The following is a 17,101-nucleotide window of genomic DNA, read 5'->3' on the forward strand; positions in this document are numbered from 1 at the left end:
TTTCTGGTAGAATCTTAACAGGAAGTGGCTCCTGGACTTCTGACACCACACCTGTTGTCTCCCAACTTCGGTGGCCACTCATGATTCTGGCAGGGGAAAGGGATTTCTGCGTCCATCACAAACACCGTGGCTAACGGGAAGGATGGTCACACGTGCGAATCTAGTTTTCTACTCCCCCGAAATGTGATTGGCTTGGAGATGCACTCTAGTGAAGACGAGAAGTGAAAAAAAAAACGTTTTCCCGGAAATAGAGCCATTCAGGGGGGCAGTTGGGGCTAAAGTCCAGAGGCCAGTGCCCTGGGAACACGTTCTAAGCTAGTTCTGTCCAACAGAACTTTTTGCAGTGATGGAAATAATTTATCTGCAGTGGAGTGAGACAGGGTATCAGAGACCCAGTAGTGCGGCAGTGGGAGGGGAAGAGGAGGGAAAGAGAGAAGCCAAGAGGAGGGAGGGGCCAGCAGCGAGGCCCAGCAAGCCCTCAGAGTGGACCAAACCTCAGATTCTTAAATATAGATGTATTTTTTTCATCTCTGGACACACATCAATCACACCTCTTCTGCCCTCCCAACTTGCAAAGCAAGTGCGTCAGACACAGCACAGCACGCGTGAAGGGCCCCTCCCTTTCACCAAAGCTGGGGGGCAGGACACAGCTTAAGGATGGAAGAGCCTCGAGGTAAATATGAAAGTTCTAGAACCAAGTGGGTTCCATTCTAGACCGGGGAAAGGGACCGGGAAGCAGCACAGTGGTGAGGTTCCAGATTCGGCAGCCGGGACCTAGCACCCAGTGGTTTTACGGTGGGCCTAGGGGTCGGAGGTTGTGGCAGGGGAAGACGGGCCCCTTCAGTCCTCAGCAAGGGGATTCCCTGGAGGGCACGGGAATCTCAAGATAGGGGGGAGAGCTCAGACTCTCCGGGAAGGAGGTACAGGGTCTGGTTCAAAAAAGGCCAGAAAGGCATCTAGACCAAGACTGCATGTTCTCCAATAGGAATGAGAAGTCAAGTGGTTCTGTACCACCCCCCACCTCCCATTGGCCAAAATATGGAGAAAAAGGAGAGCAGGAGGGGGGAGGGGGCTCCAGGCAGAGCCAGACACCCCAACAAGGGCTAAGATCAGAGTAAGGACGCGAGTGCCCTGGTCTGGAGCCCGAGTTCTGGAGTTGAAATGGAGGACCTTCTGGATTCAGTTAAGTCCCTGAAAGTGCCCCAGCTGTGGACTCGATTGCCCCATTAACAGGGACACCACGTGGTTTCCAGAGCTTGGTGGCCCCCAGGCCACAGCTGAGCATGGCATCTTCGGTGTGCTGGAAAATCAGCAAGCCACAAGGGCTCCAGGAGCCTCCTGCCTGTATGACAACAGACCAGGTTTCCTAACACCCCTGGCACCATGGCAGGGTAACGGCAGGTGCCCGGCCCTCCCGGGGAGGGAGGAGGCCCAGGCCAGGCCCGAAGGGCTCCGGGGCACAGTGTATGCATTCTGGAACCCAGGAAAGGCACGGCGTTGTGATTCCGGAGTGTCGGGGATTCCCAGAGAGGAGCTAGAAGGGCTGGAGTGTACGGCGGAGGGGACGGGGCTGTGGACCCCAAGGCGGGTTCGGGATGTGGAGTGGGATTTCGGAACAGTGCCATTCTGCGTCCGCCCTCTGGACGAGGGAGGCAGGATGGGCGGGGAGTGTGGGGCGGCGGGACTTAGTTGCGCTCCTCGCCCAGGGAGCTGGCGGGGCTGAGGGGCTCGCTGGGAGTGCTGATTGAGCTGGAGGGCGCTGTGTCCACGGAGCCGCGCTTGCTCCCGCTGGTGGAAGAGGCGCAGGAGGCGCGGCGCGGCCACTCGGGGGCGCGGATGTTGCGCCGGTCCTTGGCGGCCTCCTCTTCCTCATCGTAGCGCTCCCCGTCTACGTCGGTGGGCCCGTCCCGTGGCTCCTCCTCGTCCTCGCTCTGGTGAGGGCTTGAGTGTCGCGACAGCGAGGGCGACGGCGGCACGGAGGCCGGCCGAGGGTAGCGGTAGCCCTGGGTCTGCGTTACGGGGGTGTGGGCACAAACCCGGAGTGAGCAGGTGGGGTGGGGGAGGGCCCGACAGCTTGCCCCGGGGCCTTCCCACTCCCGGAAGGACGCGCACCCACCCCAGCCCTCTAGCTCCGGGCCCATCAGAGAGATCGGGGTCCACTCACCGCGTCAGCTTCGTGGGGCTCATAGGTGAAGTGTTCTGGAAAGGCCTTGGCCAGCGCCATGTGGCGCGCGGACATATAGTACTTAGGGAAAAGAAAGGGAGGGAGCGTCAGCAGAAGGGAACCAGACACCGCCCCCAGCAGAGGTGGAAGGTGGCGAACCCTAGCCCACACTCTTTAGGCAGAGGAGCACCTTCTGGCACCTTCCAGTCGGCCCCTATACCAACTATCTTTCTGGCTCCACCCCTGAAGCCGATAAGCAGAGCTGTGAATGGACAGTCTCTGAGCCACGCCCCCATTCGCAGGGGCAGAGGTCTTAGGTCAGGTACCTCTTGGCCACGCACTTCAGGCAAGTAAGGTAACGCTGGCCAATGCGTCTACCAGCAAAAGATGGTTAATTTCTTAAAGGGAGCGCAACTGTTTCGCGTAGGGGACCCCTGGCCCCCTGGCGCCAGCCTTGGAAGCTGAGAAATCTGAGACCGGAAGAAGGCGGTTATACCCGGCCTAGGTATTTCCAGTCTAGAAGGTCTGAGAGGCGCTCCGTGCGGTTTCTCTGGATGATGCGCTGCCGCCGGCTCTGCTGGCAGAAGCTGTAGAGGAAGGAGGTGAGCTGCGAGCAGGAATCATCCAGGCTGCGGAACCGCCGGTCCAGAATGTAGATGCCTGTGGGGGCCAGGACGGGGCAGGGCTCAGAAATCAGACTAAGGAAACCTTCATTCTCCCGGGGACTCTGTGGCACCGGGACCCCTCTCCCCATCCCGGGGCCCAGGAGCCCTTCCCTTCCCCCGCCCGGGATCCAAGAGTCTCGGCTCTCGGTCTGGGCGCTGACCGTAAGCTGAGGGGTCTGCAATGTGTTCCTCCATGAAGCAGCCGAAGCCGGAGAGGTTGGTGGAGATACTGGGGATGCCCATAACCGTGCACTCGGCTGCGGGAAGGAGTGAGAAAGGTCTCCTTAAGCGTTCCCCTTTGGCGCTTTGAAATCGCAATAGACGCCCCAACAGCGCCATCTACTGACAACTTGAGCAAATCCCTGAGCCCACAAAACCGGAACGTGAGTGCGTTTGATCACAGTCTGTTTCTCGCAGGGGAAGCGAAGAGGCTCAGAAAAGGGAATTCACTCGTCCCAGGGCTTCAGAATGAGGACAAATCTAGTATGTACTCGTTGCCAATGTGTGCCATTTTACTCCATCCTCACAACCTGTAAGATACTTTCTTGTGCCAGACGTAGTTTTGACAGGAAACAAGAAAAATTCTCATCACTGCCTCATTGAATACCTTAAACAAGCCTGAAAAATGGTTCACGTAGTTTATTACAATGCTCAGGTAGGGGCGCCTGGGTGGCTCAGTCCGCTGAGCGTCCGACTTCGGCTCAGGTCATGATCTGGCGTTCGTGGGTTCGAGCCCCGTGACGGGCGCTGTGCTGACAGCTCAGAGCCTGGAGCCTGCTTTGGATTCTGTATCTTTCTCTCTCTGCCCCTCCTCCACTTGCACTCTGCCCCTCTCTCTCTCTCTCTCTCTCTCTCTCTCTCTCTCTCTCAAAAATAAACATGAAAAAAAAATAATAATTCTCACGTAAGTGTTCCGAAAAACCTCCATAACCTGCAAACACAGGCACCAAATATAACAGGGCTTCATGAGAAAAAGAGGGTTGGGGCCAAGCACACAAAACCTATGCATCACTGTAACCATGGCCGAAATGAAACTGGCAAAATCATTACCCCAATTATTATGCAAGCACAGTTTAAAAGGTTTGTTAAATTGCTCATAAGTTAAGAAATACTATGGGGGCTCCTGGGTGGCTGAGTCGGTTAAGCATCTGACTCTTGAGTTCGGCTCAGGTCACGATCTCATCGTTCCTGGGATTGAGCCCTGTGTCAGGCTCTGCTCTGACAGCATGGAGCCTGCTTGGGATTCTCTCCCTCCCTCTCTCTGCCCCTCCCCTGCTCACACACTCTCTCTCTCTTCCTCAAAATAAATAAACTTAAAAAAAAAAAAAAAGAAATACTACAGCAACTGTGATATTTACTTAGCCTCAAAACCAATCTTGATTGAAGAGTGTGAGGAAGGGTTGAGTTTGGGGCCACGGCAAAATGTCCCCAAATGAGGGACAAGTGCAAATAAGCCCCAACCCGGAGCCTGTGTCTAAAGGGAGTCAACGCCAGGGTACGTGGGTGGCTCAGTTGATTAAGCATCCAACTCTTGGTTTCAGCTCAGGTCATGATCTCACAGTTTCGTGAGTTTGAGTCCCATATCGAATCCCCGCTCAGGACTTTCTCTCTCTCTCTCTCTCTCTCCTCCCTCCCACACTCATGCTGTCTCTGTCTCTCTCAAAATAAATAAATGTAAACAATATAATAATAATAAAGGGAGCCAACGCCTTCGTAAAAGAGGACGGCGGAGCGAATGGGCACTGGGGACACCTCTGAGAGACCTGGCCCCATTCAGTCGTGTTGGTAACTACGTATTCAGCTGTTGATATCGGGGGGGGGGGGCAATCAGCAGCAAACTGGGGGGAATCACGTGTGACCTGTGACCTCAGCCCTCTAGTTACACATCACACGAGCGACCGTGTCACAAAAACACATGCTGAAGGCCAACAGACTGTGACCATCGTCCCGGTTTTGCAAAGGAGAGCCTGGGGCACAGAGCGGGCAAGTGCCGTGCCCGGGGTTGGTGCCCCATCTGACCAGGAGCCGACCACCATGCTGCACTCACCCGGCGTGTAGCCCCAAGGCTCATAGTAGGAGGGGAAGACCCCAAGGTGGCAGCCACGGACAAATTCCTCATAATCCACGGGGAGCAGGGGGCTCGTGGAGGAGAGGAACTCTGGGTGGAAAATCACCTAGCAGTGAAAAAGAAGAGCTCAGCCCAAACTCCCTGGGATCCCAGAGGGGCCCAGAGAGGGCAAAAAGCCTGTCTAAAGTCACGCAAGTCAGCGGTAGGACAAAGCATTGAATCCAAGTCTGTCCGCTTAAAGTGCTAAGGCCCTTTCTAAACATAGCGATCCCTTAATAAACCAGGGGAGACGGGGGACGTGAGGCCCAGCTCCCCCTACCTCCACCCCCCCACCCCTCCATGCTTGACCCAGCCTGGCCATTGCCCTCACCTTGACCCTGTCAGCACTACTATTGAAGAGTCCGATTCGACGGATGGTGGTCAGGATAGGATCCGAGGAGTCGTCCAGCATATTGTGGGTGCACACAGGGGGGAAAGACTGTCGCTGCAGGGGCCACAAGAGGGATGGGGGTCAGAGAAGGGACAGAGGGCTCCCTCATTCCCTGTGAGCCACGCTGACCCGGGAGGAGGTCACAATTCCCACCAGGTTGTGGGGACACAAGCCCAAGAGATTAGAAGCTGTAGATATCTGGGGCGCCGGGAGGGCTCAGTAGGTGGAATGGCCGACTCTTGATTTCGGCTCCGGTCATGATCTCCCAGTTGGTTCGTGAGTTCGAGCCCCGAGTTGGGTCTCCACTGTCAGTGCAGAGCCTGCTTGGGATTCTCTCTCTCTGGCCCTCCCTTGCTTGTGCTCTCACTCTCTCTCTCAAAATAACTAAATAAACTTAAAAAAAAAAAAAAAAAAAAGAGGAGTCATAGATATCCTCCTTGGCTCTCTCTGTAAAGGCTCACTTTTCTCTTTGAACACCATGAGGTGAGGGGCACCTGGGTGACTCCGTCGGTTAGGTGTCCGACTTCGGCTCAGGTCATGATCTCACGGTTCATGGGTTCGAGCCCCATATCGGGTTCTGGGCTGACAGCCAGACAGCCCTCCCTCTCTCTCAAAAATAAATAAACATAACAAATAACCAACTAAACAAAAAAACACCATGAGCTGAAAAGAAACTACAATTCCCATTTGTCTTTGAGGCAAAGCCAGCGTTAACCTGCCTCCCCTGACGACCGGGAGCTGTAGTTATTGGGTTCTGTACTCTGGGCTCCATCATCAAAGAAACCCAAAGGAACTAAAATTCCCCCAAGTCAATGGGGGGCAGAGACTTTGTCAATATGGCAGCAAGCTCCAGGGGCTGCTGGAAGTTGTAGTTTTCTTATGAAAAGCCTGTCTTGCCTTCTTTCCAAGTTCCCTTTACTCTCCATCCTGTGATTCCCTCCACTTCTGTTCCCACCCAAGGCCCAGAGAAACCACAATTCCCAAGAGTGACTGGAGGGGCGAGAGTTAGGAAATCCCACAGGCTACTGGGATATGTAGTTATTTGTAACTCTTCCATCTCATTAAAAGTTCTACTTGCCTTCAGTCAGCTCCAGGGGCTCAAGAAACTACAACTCCCAGCAGCCCCGTGGCAATGCATGCACATCCTCAGTGAGGCTGACTGCCTTAGGGACTATTAGAAATTGTAATCTGGGGTCACAGCGTGGCTCAGTCATCTCTTTATTTTGGCTCTTTATTATGATCTCATGGCTTCTGGCTTCGAGCCCCATGTCAGGCTCCGTGCAGGAAGCGCGGGGCCTGCTTGGGATCTCCTCTCTCCCTCTCTCTCTGCCCCTCCCCTACACTCTCTCTCTCAAAATAAATACATAAACTTAAAAAAAGAAAAAAGGAAATTGTAGTTTGGCCCAAAGCACATCACACCTCGTTTGTGCAGCGTGGGTACCTAGGTTTCCAGTCGCCGGGAAGTGGCTCACCCACCCTGACCACAGGTACCAAAGATTCCTGACCCCAGAGAATCAAAGAACTCTCCCTCCCAGGAGCCTCTGGGGCAAGGGAAGCATGCCTGAAGCAGGGGCTGCTGGGACTTGTAGTCCTCATTTTGTTACTGCCACATTCTTCTAAGGTTTCCCATCCACCGAATTCCATTAACCTCCGGAATCTAAAGAAGCTACAACTCCCAGGAATGTTTGGGGACTAAGACACACAGCCTGTGGGATAAGAAAAACAGCGGTTGCTGAGAGTTTTCAATGCTCTTCAGGTAACGGCTAGTGTTTTAGCTAAAACCTTCTGGCTCTAATGAGTATGAAACTAGTCAGCAGCAAGACCCAGGGACAGCGGGGACTTGTAATTCTCCTTCTGTGGGCTTTGTTGACTTCCTAAAGTTCTCTTTCATCTTTTGACCCCGGTGGCTCAACGAAATTACAAATTAAAAAAAAAAAGTACAACTCCTAGCAGCCCCTGTAGAATAAGCCACTGGGGGGGGGGGGGGCGCCTCGGTGGAGGTGGGGGGGCTCAGTCCGTTAAGCATCCAACTTCAGCTCAGGTCATGATCTTAACAGCTGGTGGGTTCGAGCCCAGTGTAGTCGGGCTCTGGGCTGACAGCTCGGAGCCTGGAGCTTGCTTCGGATTCTGTCTCCCTCTCTCTCTGCTCCTCCCCCTCCCCCGCTCTGTCTCTCTCTCTCTCCCTCAAAAATAAATAAGCCTTAAAAAAAATCAATTGATTCCCTGATAAGGGTGCCGGTGACGCGGAGCCCCCAGCGACCTCTGGGGTCAGAGCTAACACGGCAAGCTGCCCCCGGGGCGGGTGCTGGGCATCGCCAGGTCTCTGTTCGGGGCCCCAGACCGTACCTGCGTGGCAAATATAGCTCTCTTCATCATAGTGAAGTCCTCCTTGTCCAGCATCTTGTTCATGTCCGGGAGGCTCCCCCTGCAAGGTGACAGGGTATGCGTCTGGGAATGGGTGATCCATGGAGTCAGGGCCCAGGAGGATGCGGGGCTGGGGGAGGAACACTCACACCAGCAAGGACTCGTAAAGCTTCCTTCCGAACTTCTCTTTCACGGTGTTGGCCGTATCCCTAGAAGGGGCAGAGACACAGCATCACATATACGCCACCTGCCATTTATTGTCAGCTGCTACACCGAGGTCTGAGCGGAGAGGCCCTGGGGATTTGGAGCTGGAGGACGGGGACCTGGGAGACAGGCCCTGAAAGGCTCGAATCCCCTGTGCCCCTCATCAGCTGTGTGGCGGGGGACAGCTGGCCTTCCCTCTCTGACTTTGGTGACTCATCTCTCAGACGGGGATAAAAATAGAACCAACCTCAGAGGTCTGCAGGGAAAACTTGATGAAGTCACGACAAACAACGCACAGTGCCTGGCACACAGCAAACCTTCCAGAAATGTCAGCTATTATTAGGACGTGCACTAGTCCTGGTGGTGGCCATGCTAAGCCCCATGTTATAAAAAGGGAAAACGATGTTCCGAGAGAGGAAATTTTATGTGCACAAGTGAAGCTAGCAACTAGTGACACCCTGCAGCCTCGATGACATTCCTCTAATCCTAATCTTCTCATAGCTCTGGCCTCATTTTCTACCCCATCTCCCTTAAGCGCCCTGCTCCAGCCGCACTGGTCTCCCTGTGGTTTCTCAGACATACCTCAGGACCTTTGCATCTGTGTTCCTCTGCCTGAAATGCTATTCCCCAGATACACACAGGGCTCCCTCCCTCATTTCTTCTACTGGCCTCTACCCAATGGCAACTTTCTCAGTGTGGCCTGTCCTGACCATTCCATGTCCTGTCTCGCATTCCAGTCCTGCTTTATTTTGTCAGAGCACTTTCTTTCTGTTGTTGTTGTTGTTTTAAAGAGTCTATTTTTAAGCGGTCATCTCTACACCCAACACGGGGCTCGAACTTACAACCCCAAGACCAAGAGCCACATGCTGTACCAAGTGAGCCAACCAGGCACCCCAGAGCACTTTCTATAGAACTCTCTAGAATGTGAGCTCGGTGAGGGCAGGGATTTTATCGTCCTTATTTACAGCTGCGTCCCCAGGGCCTGGAACAGCGCCTGGTCCACGGTAGGTGCTCAGTGACTATGTGATGGCTAATGAATGGCTCTGGCAGATGAGGAAATTATCACAAAGCCACCAAGGGTCAGTGGCCCAAGTGGGACCTCGCCAGTTTGATGTCAGGGCCCTGGTTGTACGGTCACAGTTGTCCTGCGTGCGACTCCTTACTGCCCCTGAGCTAGAGACGTCTTAAGCAAGTGACTTCACTACGAGTTTTTGGGGGGCAAACTGCTCGTGTTCCAGATAACAAAACTGAGCCTCCCGAAGCACATGGCTGGGAGTGGGAATGGCAGGGATCCTGGGCCGAGGGCTGCTGACCAAAGCTGCTTGCGCACAGCTTGGCCTTTGAGGGTTTCCACGTTGAAATTGTTGGTCCGAGCCGGCATGATGAAGAAGGCGACCACTGTCTGCTCACTGCCGTTCACCTGGGCAGAGGAAAAGGCGTGGGGCGGGGGGAGGGGGTCAGGATCACCCGAGAGAAGGCTGAAGCCACCTACCCTTTTCCACCCGTCAAGACCACTGTGGCCCTGCCATGCTCCTTCCCGTCAAGGAGAATTAGAGTTATCATCCCCACTGGGACTCTGGTCTTCTTTCTGGGTCTCTACACGTTCCCTTCACACACGCGTCTCCCTACGTCCCGCCCCCACCCTCCCCAGTTATGTGCTGATTTCCTTTTCCTCTTTTTGTCTTCTCAAAGCCCAGGCCTTACTCTGAGTAGATAGTTGAGCCGGGCCAAGGCCTCTAGGAAGACATCGGCCCCCTTGTTAGAGAACTCGTAGCGGCCGGCGATAAAGAAATACAAGGTCTTGTCCAAGTTGAAGTCCAGGTGCCTAAAAAAGCCATAAGGCATGGTGGTGAAGCCACCTTGGTGAAGCCAAGGGTGGGGACCCGCTAGCCCTGGCCTTGAAACTACAAACCCCAGAAGCTACAGGGGCAAAGAGCATCTTAGGCAGTACAGAGGCATCATGGGAGCTCCTGGGAGTTGAAGTTCTTTTCTCCCTAGATGGGGATCAATACTTGAATACTCCACCATTGTTCTGGCGCTCAGGAATGGAAGAGGCTGAGCCCCCAGCTATCCCATCTCTTACACTCACGAGTTGGGTTCCCAACCCCTTCCTCTCCCAAGACCTAGGTACCTGGTCCACGTACCCATAAAAATGGCCCCGCACAAACTCCTGGATTCGAGCCTTGCTCTGAGCATGGAGGTTCTGGAACTCATGCATGGCAGAGAACTTCTTCACATTCAGTCCATTGGGGGTCACGATATCTGGAATTTGTGGGGAGAAGGTCCATGTTTCCTATCTTCATCTATTCATACCCGTCAGTGTGGTTGAATGAATAAACAAAGGAAAGACTCCTTTCCTTTCACAATCTCTTGGTTTTAGAAGCTCCCTTGGTGGCCCTGCTACCCTGCCACTCAGACGCCTTCTTGCCCAAAGTCACTTGCTTACGTTCACAAGCACGACCACAACTCCCAGCAGCCCCTGCAAATGGCTAACCACACAGGGAAATGAACTACCTTGGGGCTTCTGGGAGTTGTAGTTCTTTTGTTTCCCCTATCCCACCCTATACTGGGGATGATTTAAACATCCCCATCCTGCTTCTCCCAGAATATACCCTCAACCTTCAAGCCTCTTTTAGGGTCCCGATCATTTCCTATCCTCCTTGAAATTAAAATACATCAATGAAAAATTATAACCACCATCAGCTCCAGGAGTAGGAGCTGGCTAGCCAAAGGCCTCCTGGGAATTGTAGTTCTCACAATACACCCATTGAGAATGGGTGCTTTAACCCGAAAAGAATAACTGATTCCAGGGGTGCCTGGGTGGCTCAGTCGGTTGAGCATCCAACTTGGTTTGGGCTCATGTCATGATCTCACGGTTCATGGGATCGAGCCCCGCGTCCGGCTCTGCTTGGGATTCTCTCTCTCTGTCCCTCCCCCTGTCCATGCTCTCCCACTCTTTCTCTCTCAAAATAAATAAGTAAACTTAAAAAAAAAAAAAAAAAAGAATAACGGATTCCAACACCACTCTTCTCAAAATCAAAACCCAGTGAAACTCCATTCCCTTTCAGAAGACCAATAACTACATTAGCCGATAAGGTAACTTTACCATTTTGAAATGAATGTCAAAGGAACTGCACCTCCCATTAGCCTCTAGGGCGTATAACCAGGCAGCTCCCTATTCAGGTCATCAACTTAGGGCCGGCTGGGGGGGGGGGGGGGGTGTAGTTCTTTGCTCTCTACAGTTAAAAAAAAACAGTATCGGCCTGAGCACAGACTGCCTCATTCATGTCTAGGGACCCCAGCCTATTCCCTACCTGGTTTCCTCTTGAGCAGGTGCTGAGCCTCGATGGCAGTAATCTGGGACACAGTAGTAAAGATGTGAGCGCAGTGGGCCGCTGCCCGCTCCATGCAGTAGCGGTGATAGATTTGCCTCTCTCCTGCTTCCTTGTCCACATTGAACTGGGTGGGAAGGGAGGGCAGTCAGGTTAGAAGAACTGGGGAGAAGACTCAGGCGGTCCAGACTCCGGGGTCCCGGAGGTGGCTGGGGTTGGAAGCTGAACTCCTTTGTCAGAGGGAGGAGGGGGTGGAGGACTTGGACCCCTGGGTCACGGGAGAAGAGGAAGCTTGATCCCCCCGCCCCTGGGCTTCCCGGACAGCTTTGGGCTGTCCCGAACCACTCACAGCCCCCATCTGCCACACGTTCCCGGCTCACATTCTCCAGGTTGTTATAGAAGTCCACGGCACCGGCACACAGGTAGCGTCCCAGCAGTGTGGCGTGGGTGGTGAAGATTGTGGCCACGGGCAGCCGCCGGGCCCGGCACAGGCAGAGGCCAATGCCCGCCAACCACTCGTGGAAGTGTGCAACCACGTGTGGCTTCTCCTCGTTCTGGGCCAGGAACTATGGGGCAACAGGAAGAGGGCCACTGTGTCTCCACGTGTGTTGTGCGGACAACCAACAATCCCCAAGGTGGACAGGGAGGCAGGGGAGAGGTAAATCTATCGTCATTCTTGCACAGAGTGGATGGTAGCCCACTGCAATTCCCCTAGAACAAGGAACTGTAAATCTCTGGGACGCCAGGCCAGCTGACCCCATCCTTCAAGGCTGATGGGAGCCGGGGGCGGTGGAGAGGTTGGCCCCACCTTCTAAGTGCCAGCAGGGCTGAAGTGGATGGTCTGAAGTTGTAGTGTCCCCCAAGTCCTGGGCGCAATTCCTGGAGAGTCTTTTGTCTCAATCAAGAGTGGAGCTGCATCCAATACTGACTAAAGGACTACAACTCCCAGAATGCCCTAGGACTGGCCCATTCGTAAACTGGTTTCCCTGGGGCAGGAGATGTGAAGTTTCTTCGGCCTTTTAAAACCTAAAAGGGGGTCAGAACCAGGATCCCTGGTTCTCATATAGGCCGGAGACCCCCAACCGTCCAGGGCCCCCTCTGAGAGCTAAGTCCAGCCACTATCAGACTACAGAACTACAACTCCCAGAATGTCCTGGTGCAAGCCCTCTAGCCCGGCCAGCACCCCCCAAAGCTAACAGTTCAAAATTTCTATACTGAGAAAATTAGAATGAATGAAGCTGGGGTTGGGAGTTTGAGCCTCTGGGCCCCTGGGTGTCTGTGTTCCCAAAGGTCAGAGCTAGTGCTTGGAAAAGGACCTACAATCCCAGAATGCCTTGGGAGAAGCCAGCCACCCCAAGGCCCCCGGCCGGCCACCCCTTCCTACCCCGCCCCCTCTGGCAGGGACTGACGGCCATCGTAGGTTGGGGCCCGGGTCAGGAGTGACATGGCGACCAGCAATGGGGCCTACCTCACCCAGGAACCAGGTGGTGAGGAAGCCAAAGAGGACGGCGTCGTTGGCCTCCCGGTCGTACCAAGGCACCCCGATGTTGCAGGTGTCCCAGAGCTCCCCCTTCCAGCGCTCCAGGGCCCAGGCTGAGGCCCCCACGTCCAGGAGCACCACCAGGGGGCCCCCCTCGATCAGCCAGCGTCCGAAATACACCTGGGGGGGCCCACAGGAAGACTCAGGCTTTTGGCCACACCTCCCTGGGCTCAGCCCCGGTGGCTCGCCCACCCGCAGGCAGCAGTCGGGGCTTAAAGCCTCAGTTCTTCCACCCTGTTTCGGTACCTGCTGCTAATTTCTCCCCCGCTGCCTTATTTCTCCACGTGCTGCTAGTTATTCCCACCACACTCTTTGTCCATCGCTGTTGCATTTTCCCTGTGCCTCGCTTCCTTTCTAGCTTTGCGCAGTGGCGGTATCGTAGCCAATGAGGTTTATTAGAGGAGCGATTACTGCTAACTGAACACCTTGCTTCCTTTCTATAACCGCTACCCTGGTTCCCAACCCACTGCCTCCTTTCTCTTACCTATAACCATGAATGTCACACGGTCCTGTCTCTGTGCCCCCCCCCCCCGCTGCCTTGCTTTTCCGCCCTTGGCATTTCTCCAACGTGCTGCCTTGTTTCTGTGTTTCCTGCCACTTCCGTCTTGCCAACCCGCCTGTTGCCTTCTCCCGTCATTTCTTCCTTCTGCGGCTAATTCCTCCCACTGGATGCTTCTTTTACTGTTCTCATTGCCACATTCTTCCGCGCCCGCTGCCTTGCTTCCGACGCTTTCACTATAAATTTGTCACCTGCCGTCGCCTTCCTCTACCCTTAGGCCCATCTTTGGACTCTGCAGCTACCTTTCTAACACCAGCTGCTGTCTTCCCCACTGCCATGTTTCTAAACCTTGCTGCCACATTTCTCCGGGCGGCTGCTTTCCTCCTGAGATGATGGCCTAGGTTCTGGGCCAGCTGCCATAGCCCTGTGCGGGCGGCAAGCAGTCCTGCGCCTCCCGGACCTGGTTTTGCCCAGCCTGGGGAGCCTGACTCTGATACCCCTCCCCCTCCCAGCTGTCGTCTGCCCTTTTGCTGGGGGGGGGCGCTATTCTTAGGCCCCCAGCACGTGGGGAGCAGCTGCCATGGGGGAGGGCTGGGCTGTCCTAAGGTTCCTTAGGGACATGGTCCCCGGCCTCTCTGGACTCCAGACCCCACCCCAGACTAGAGGCTGTGAATGAATGAAGGAACCACTGTACTTCTTCGTCCCAGACCTGTCTGTCCTTCCACCCTGCTACATCATGGCCTTTTCCGCCGGAGGCAGCCGCCTCCCGGTGCTCATCCGTCAGTCCTCAGCCGGGGCTCTGGGACTCTCCCTTCCTATCTTTAAGTCCCGGGTCTGCTCCTCTGAAACTCTGCCCCCTGTCTCTCTTCCCTCCATCGGTACTCTATCTTCTTCTCCCTTCTAGTTCCGTCTCCTGGAAATGTCAGGCTGCCTCTCTCTCTATTGCTGTTACCCCTGGGCCGATCGCCACCTTTTGGAACACTCAATCTCTCTCCATCCATCTCTCTCCCTTGGTCGGCCTGTCCACCTCACTGCCGGCTTGGCTGTTTATGATAACGATGATGACGATGGCCGTGGTCACAAGAGCTCATACACAGTACTAACTGAGGCCAGGAACCGGGCTGAGGACTTTATTAACTAACAATTAATCCTTTCCCCCCAAACGAACAAGGTAGATGCTATTAGTAGGTTTATTAGCCAAGGTCACGCAGGCAGGAAGTGGAGAAGGTGATTTTGAACTGCAGGCTCCAGAACCCCCACTCTGGCCCTCCTGCCTCACCCCAAGCCCATCTCCCCCCGGGTTCCACCTGGCTGTCTGTCTTTCCGTCTCGCTCTTTTGCTCTCTGTGGGTCTGAGGATCTTGGCCTCTGGGAGCCATCTCTCAGTCTGTCTTATGCACCTGCTGTCGGTGTGTCCGTTCACCAATGTCTTCAGCTTGGGGTTCACCCACCCACTTCATGGGGTCCTGCGTCTGTCTGTCTGTCAATCTTGCCTCCTCTGTGTCTATCTGGGAAAGTTCTGGCTCATCCCATGTTTCTGTCCATGCCTCCCTCTCCCCGGGGGGCTACCCACCCTCTCCCCACTGTCCCTTCTCCAGCTGCCGCTCCCACCCTGACTCTGGGCACCCACCTCCCCTCCCCTCGGCCAGGCCGTGTCCCACCTTGCAGCCCTTGCTGTTCATGGAGTCCAACGTCCTCTTCAGGGCTGGGGTTGGCGGCTCGAGCAGTTCCACCTGGGTCCTCACGCCCTGCTCCGTGTACGGTCCCACCAGGTAGTAGTTGTCACCCCATTCATCCCCTGTCACTTTCGCCTTCGTCTGTAGCACCGTGTAGATGCCGCCCACTGTGGGCCCAAGTGCGTGAGGGCAGGCCCCAGCCGAGGTCCACGGGTCTGGGACCTGGGGCAGGGTAGGGGGCCATGGGAGGTACTGGGGCCCCACACCTCTGGCTTAGAAGGAGGAGGGGGCTGAGAGCCCACCCTTCTGAGTCAGAGAGATGATGGGATAGGAGTTCAAGGGCAGTACTCCTGGGTCTAAGGGAGAATGGGGCTGGGGTTGACACTCAGGGGGAGAAAGGGGCTCAGGCTAAACTTCGGAGTCTGAGACATGAAAGGGCTAGGGACTCGGGCTCCTGGGTCTGAGGGAATTAGGGGCCGGGGTCCCAAGGATGACAGAAGCTGGCAAGGATCATCAGGACTCAGGTCCCTGGGTTCCCAGCTTCTGGGAGCTGGGTTTATAATCTCAGTCAGGCTCTAGGTCACGGTAGGGGAGAATCTCTCTCCATGGCCCGATTCAGCTTCCCACAGCTGCCCAAGAGAAGCCTGAATTGTCATTCCTTGCCCCCAGGGACTCTGCTGACCTGTCCCCCAGTTTCCTCTCCCCAACTGAGAACACACGTGCAGGGCCCCGCTCTGCCCATAACTCCACTCCAGACCCAGAAGTCTGGGCTCTCGGCCTCCTTACCTACTGGAGCCTGGGCCCTGGGGATACATGGCTCCCAGTTCGAGGGCTGCTTGCCATGGGGTGAGACTCAGCCCCATTCTCTCCCAAGACTCCGCAAAGCAAAACCCCAGCTGGTTTTCCAAACCCAGAACTTTAGGACCTTCAGAGCCGGGGACGCAGAAATCTAGGTCCCCAGCCACTCCCATCCTAGGGCCCAGCCCCTGACCAACTTAGGACTTCCCAGCCTTCCCTCATTCCAGTACGCATGTGTCTGAGGCCGCAGGCTTCTGTACTCCTAGAAGCAGAGCTCACACCTTCGGCTCCTTCAGAGTCTAGGCATTCAGACCAACTCTCTCCCACCCTAAGATCTAAGAATTAGAGTCTGCGGCCCTTCCCATCTTTACTCGCAAGTGGCCAGCCCCCAAATTCTGCCACCACGACTCATGCATCCTATCTCCCTGTTGGCTCTCTCCCAGATCCAGAGTTTATATCCCCAGACTCTTCTCCCAGGGCCACAGGTCTGAAACCCAGCCACTTCCCTAGTTTTGCACTAGAAAGTGCCAACCCCCCATCTCCTTCCCGGTTCAGGACCCAGGTCTCTGGTCTCTGGAAAGCCTCCCTCCGGGACCTAGGAATCATTCATTTTGGCCCCCTCTTCCCTAGGACCCAGCAATTGGAATTCCAGCTTCCTTTCATCTTCACAGTCAGGCGACCCATCCCCACCCCGCCAGGGTACAGGAGACTTACCCCGGCCCTCCCCAAGGACACAGGAGTCATAGGTTCCTTGCCCAGAATCCAAGAGTATCATGCCAAGTAACTCCGTCCTCTAGGACTCGAGAGTTTCGCGCCCCCATCCCCGACTGCCCTCCTGGTCCAGGACCCATCGCCTGGCGTGCTCACCCTTGTTGGCCACCTCCCAGGCCACCTCGAAGAGCACTGTATTCTCCAGGTCGAATTCATCCTCCCAATCCTCCAGTCCTGGCAGTGAGGACACGGACAAAGTGCGGCTTAGAGGCATGGCCGACGCGTGAAGGGGGCTCCAGGGTCCACAGGTGGGGGCTCCCGAGGTGTCTGGGGAATGCAAAGGGCAGGGCGCGGGGCCAGGTAGCTGGTGCCCGACGGGAAGCTTGCAACGCCCTCGGCTTCCTATTGCACGACCGCACCCCCGCCCCAGAGCTCCGGGCCGTAGGCTGGAGGCGGCCGCAGCGTCACTGAGGCCGGCGGGGCCCCTGCAGTGAAATCTTGCGGCCGCCAGGCGGCGGGGCCCGCCCCCCGGCCAGAGCCATTGGTCCGTGCCCGGGGGAGGGAGCGCCCGCGTCTCCTCATTGGTGGACAAGGTAGGGTTTGCTCTGCTCCGCCCCCCCCGCGGTCAATGAGAGCCTCGGGGGCGCGGCT

At 55.5% G+C, this 17,101-nt stretch overlaps 1 protein-coding gene across 1 annotated transcript; it reads right to left on the reverse strand.

Annotated features, from left to right (window-relative positions):
- Positions 1-500: 500 nt before the first annotated feature.
- Positions 501-16,928, reverse strand: GYS1 (glycogen synthase 1). Its single transcript, XM_047835804.1, has 16 exons — positions 16,607-16,928; positions 14,927-15,108; positions 12,696-12,887; positions 11,608-11,793; positions 11,210-11,354; positions 10,040-10,157; positions 9,600-9,720; positions 9,209-9,315; positions 7,841-7,900; positions 7,674-7,752; positions 5,268-5,381; positions 4,877-5,003; positions 2,991-3,086; positions 2,661-2,824; positions 2,165-2,245; positions 501-2,009 (listed from the first exon to the last, which is right to left on the reverse strand). The coding sequence occupies exons 1-16, from the start codon at positions 16,722-16,724 to the stop codon at positions 1,686-1,688; spliced, it is 2,214 nt and encodes a 737-aa protein (XP_047691760.1). The 5' UTR covers positions 16,725-16,928; the 3' UTR covers positions 501-1,685.
- Positions 16,929-17,101: the final 173 nt, after the last annotated feature.

Source organism: Prionailurus viverrinus, chromosome E2 (genome assembly GCF_022837055.1).
Source record: "Prionailurus viverrinus isolate Anna chromosome E2, UM_Priviv_1.0, whole genome shotgun sequence".
Lineage (NCBI taxonomy): Eukaryota > Metazoa > Chordata > Mammalia > Carnivora > Felidae > Prionailurus > Prionailurus viverrinus.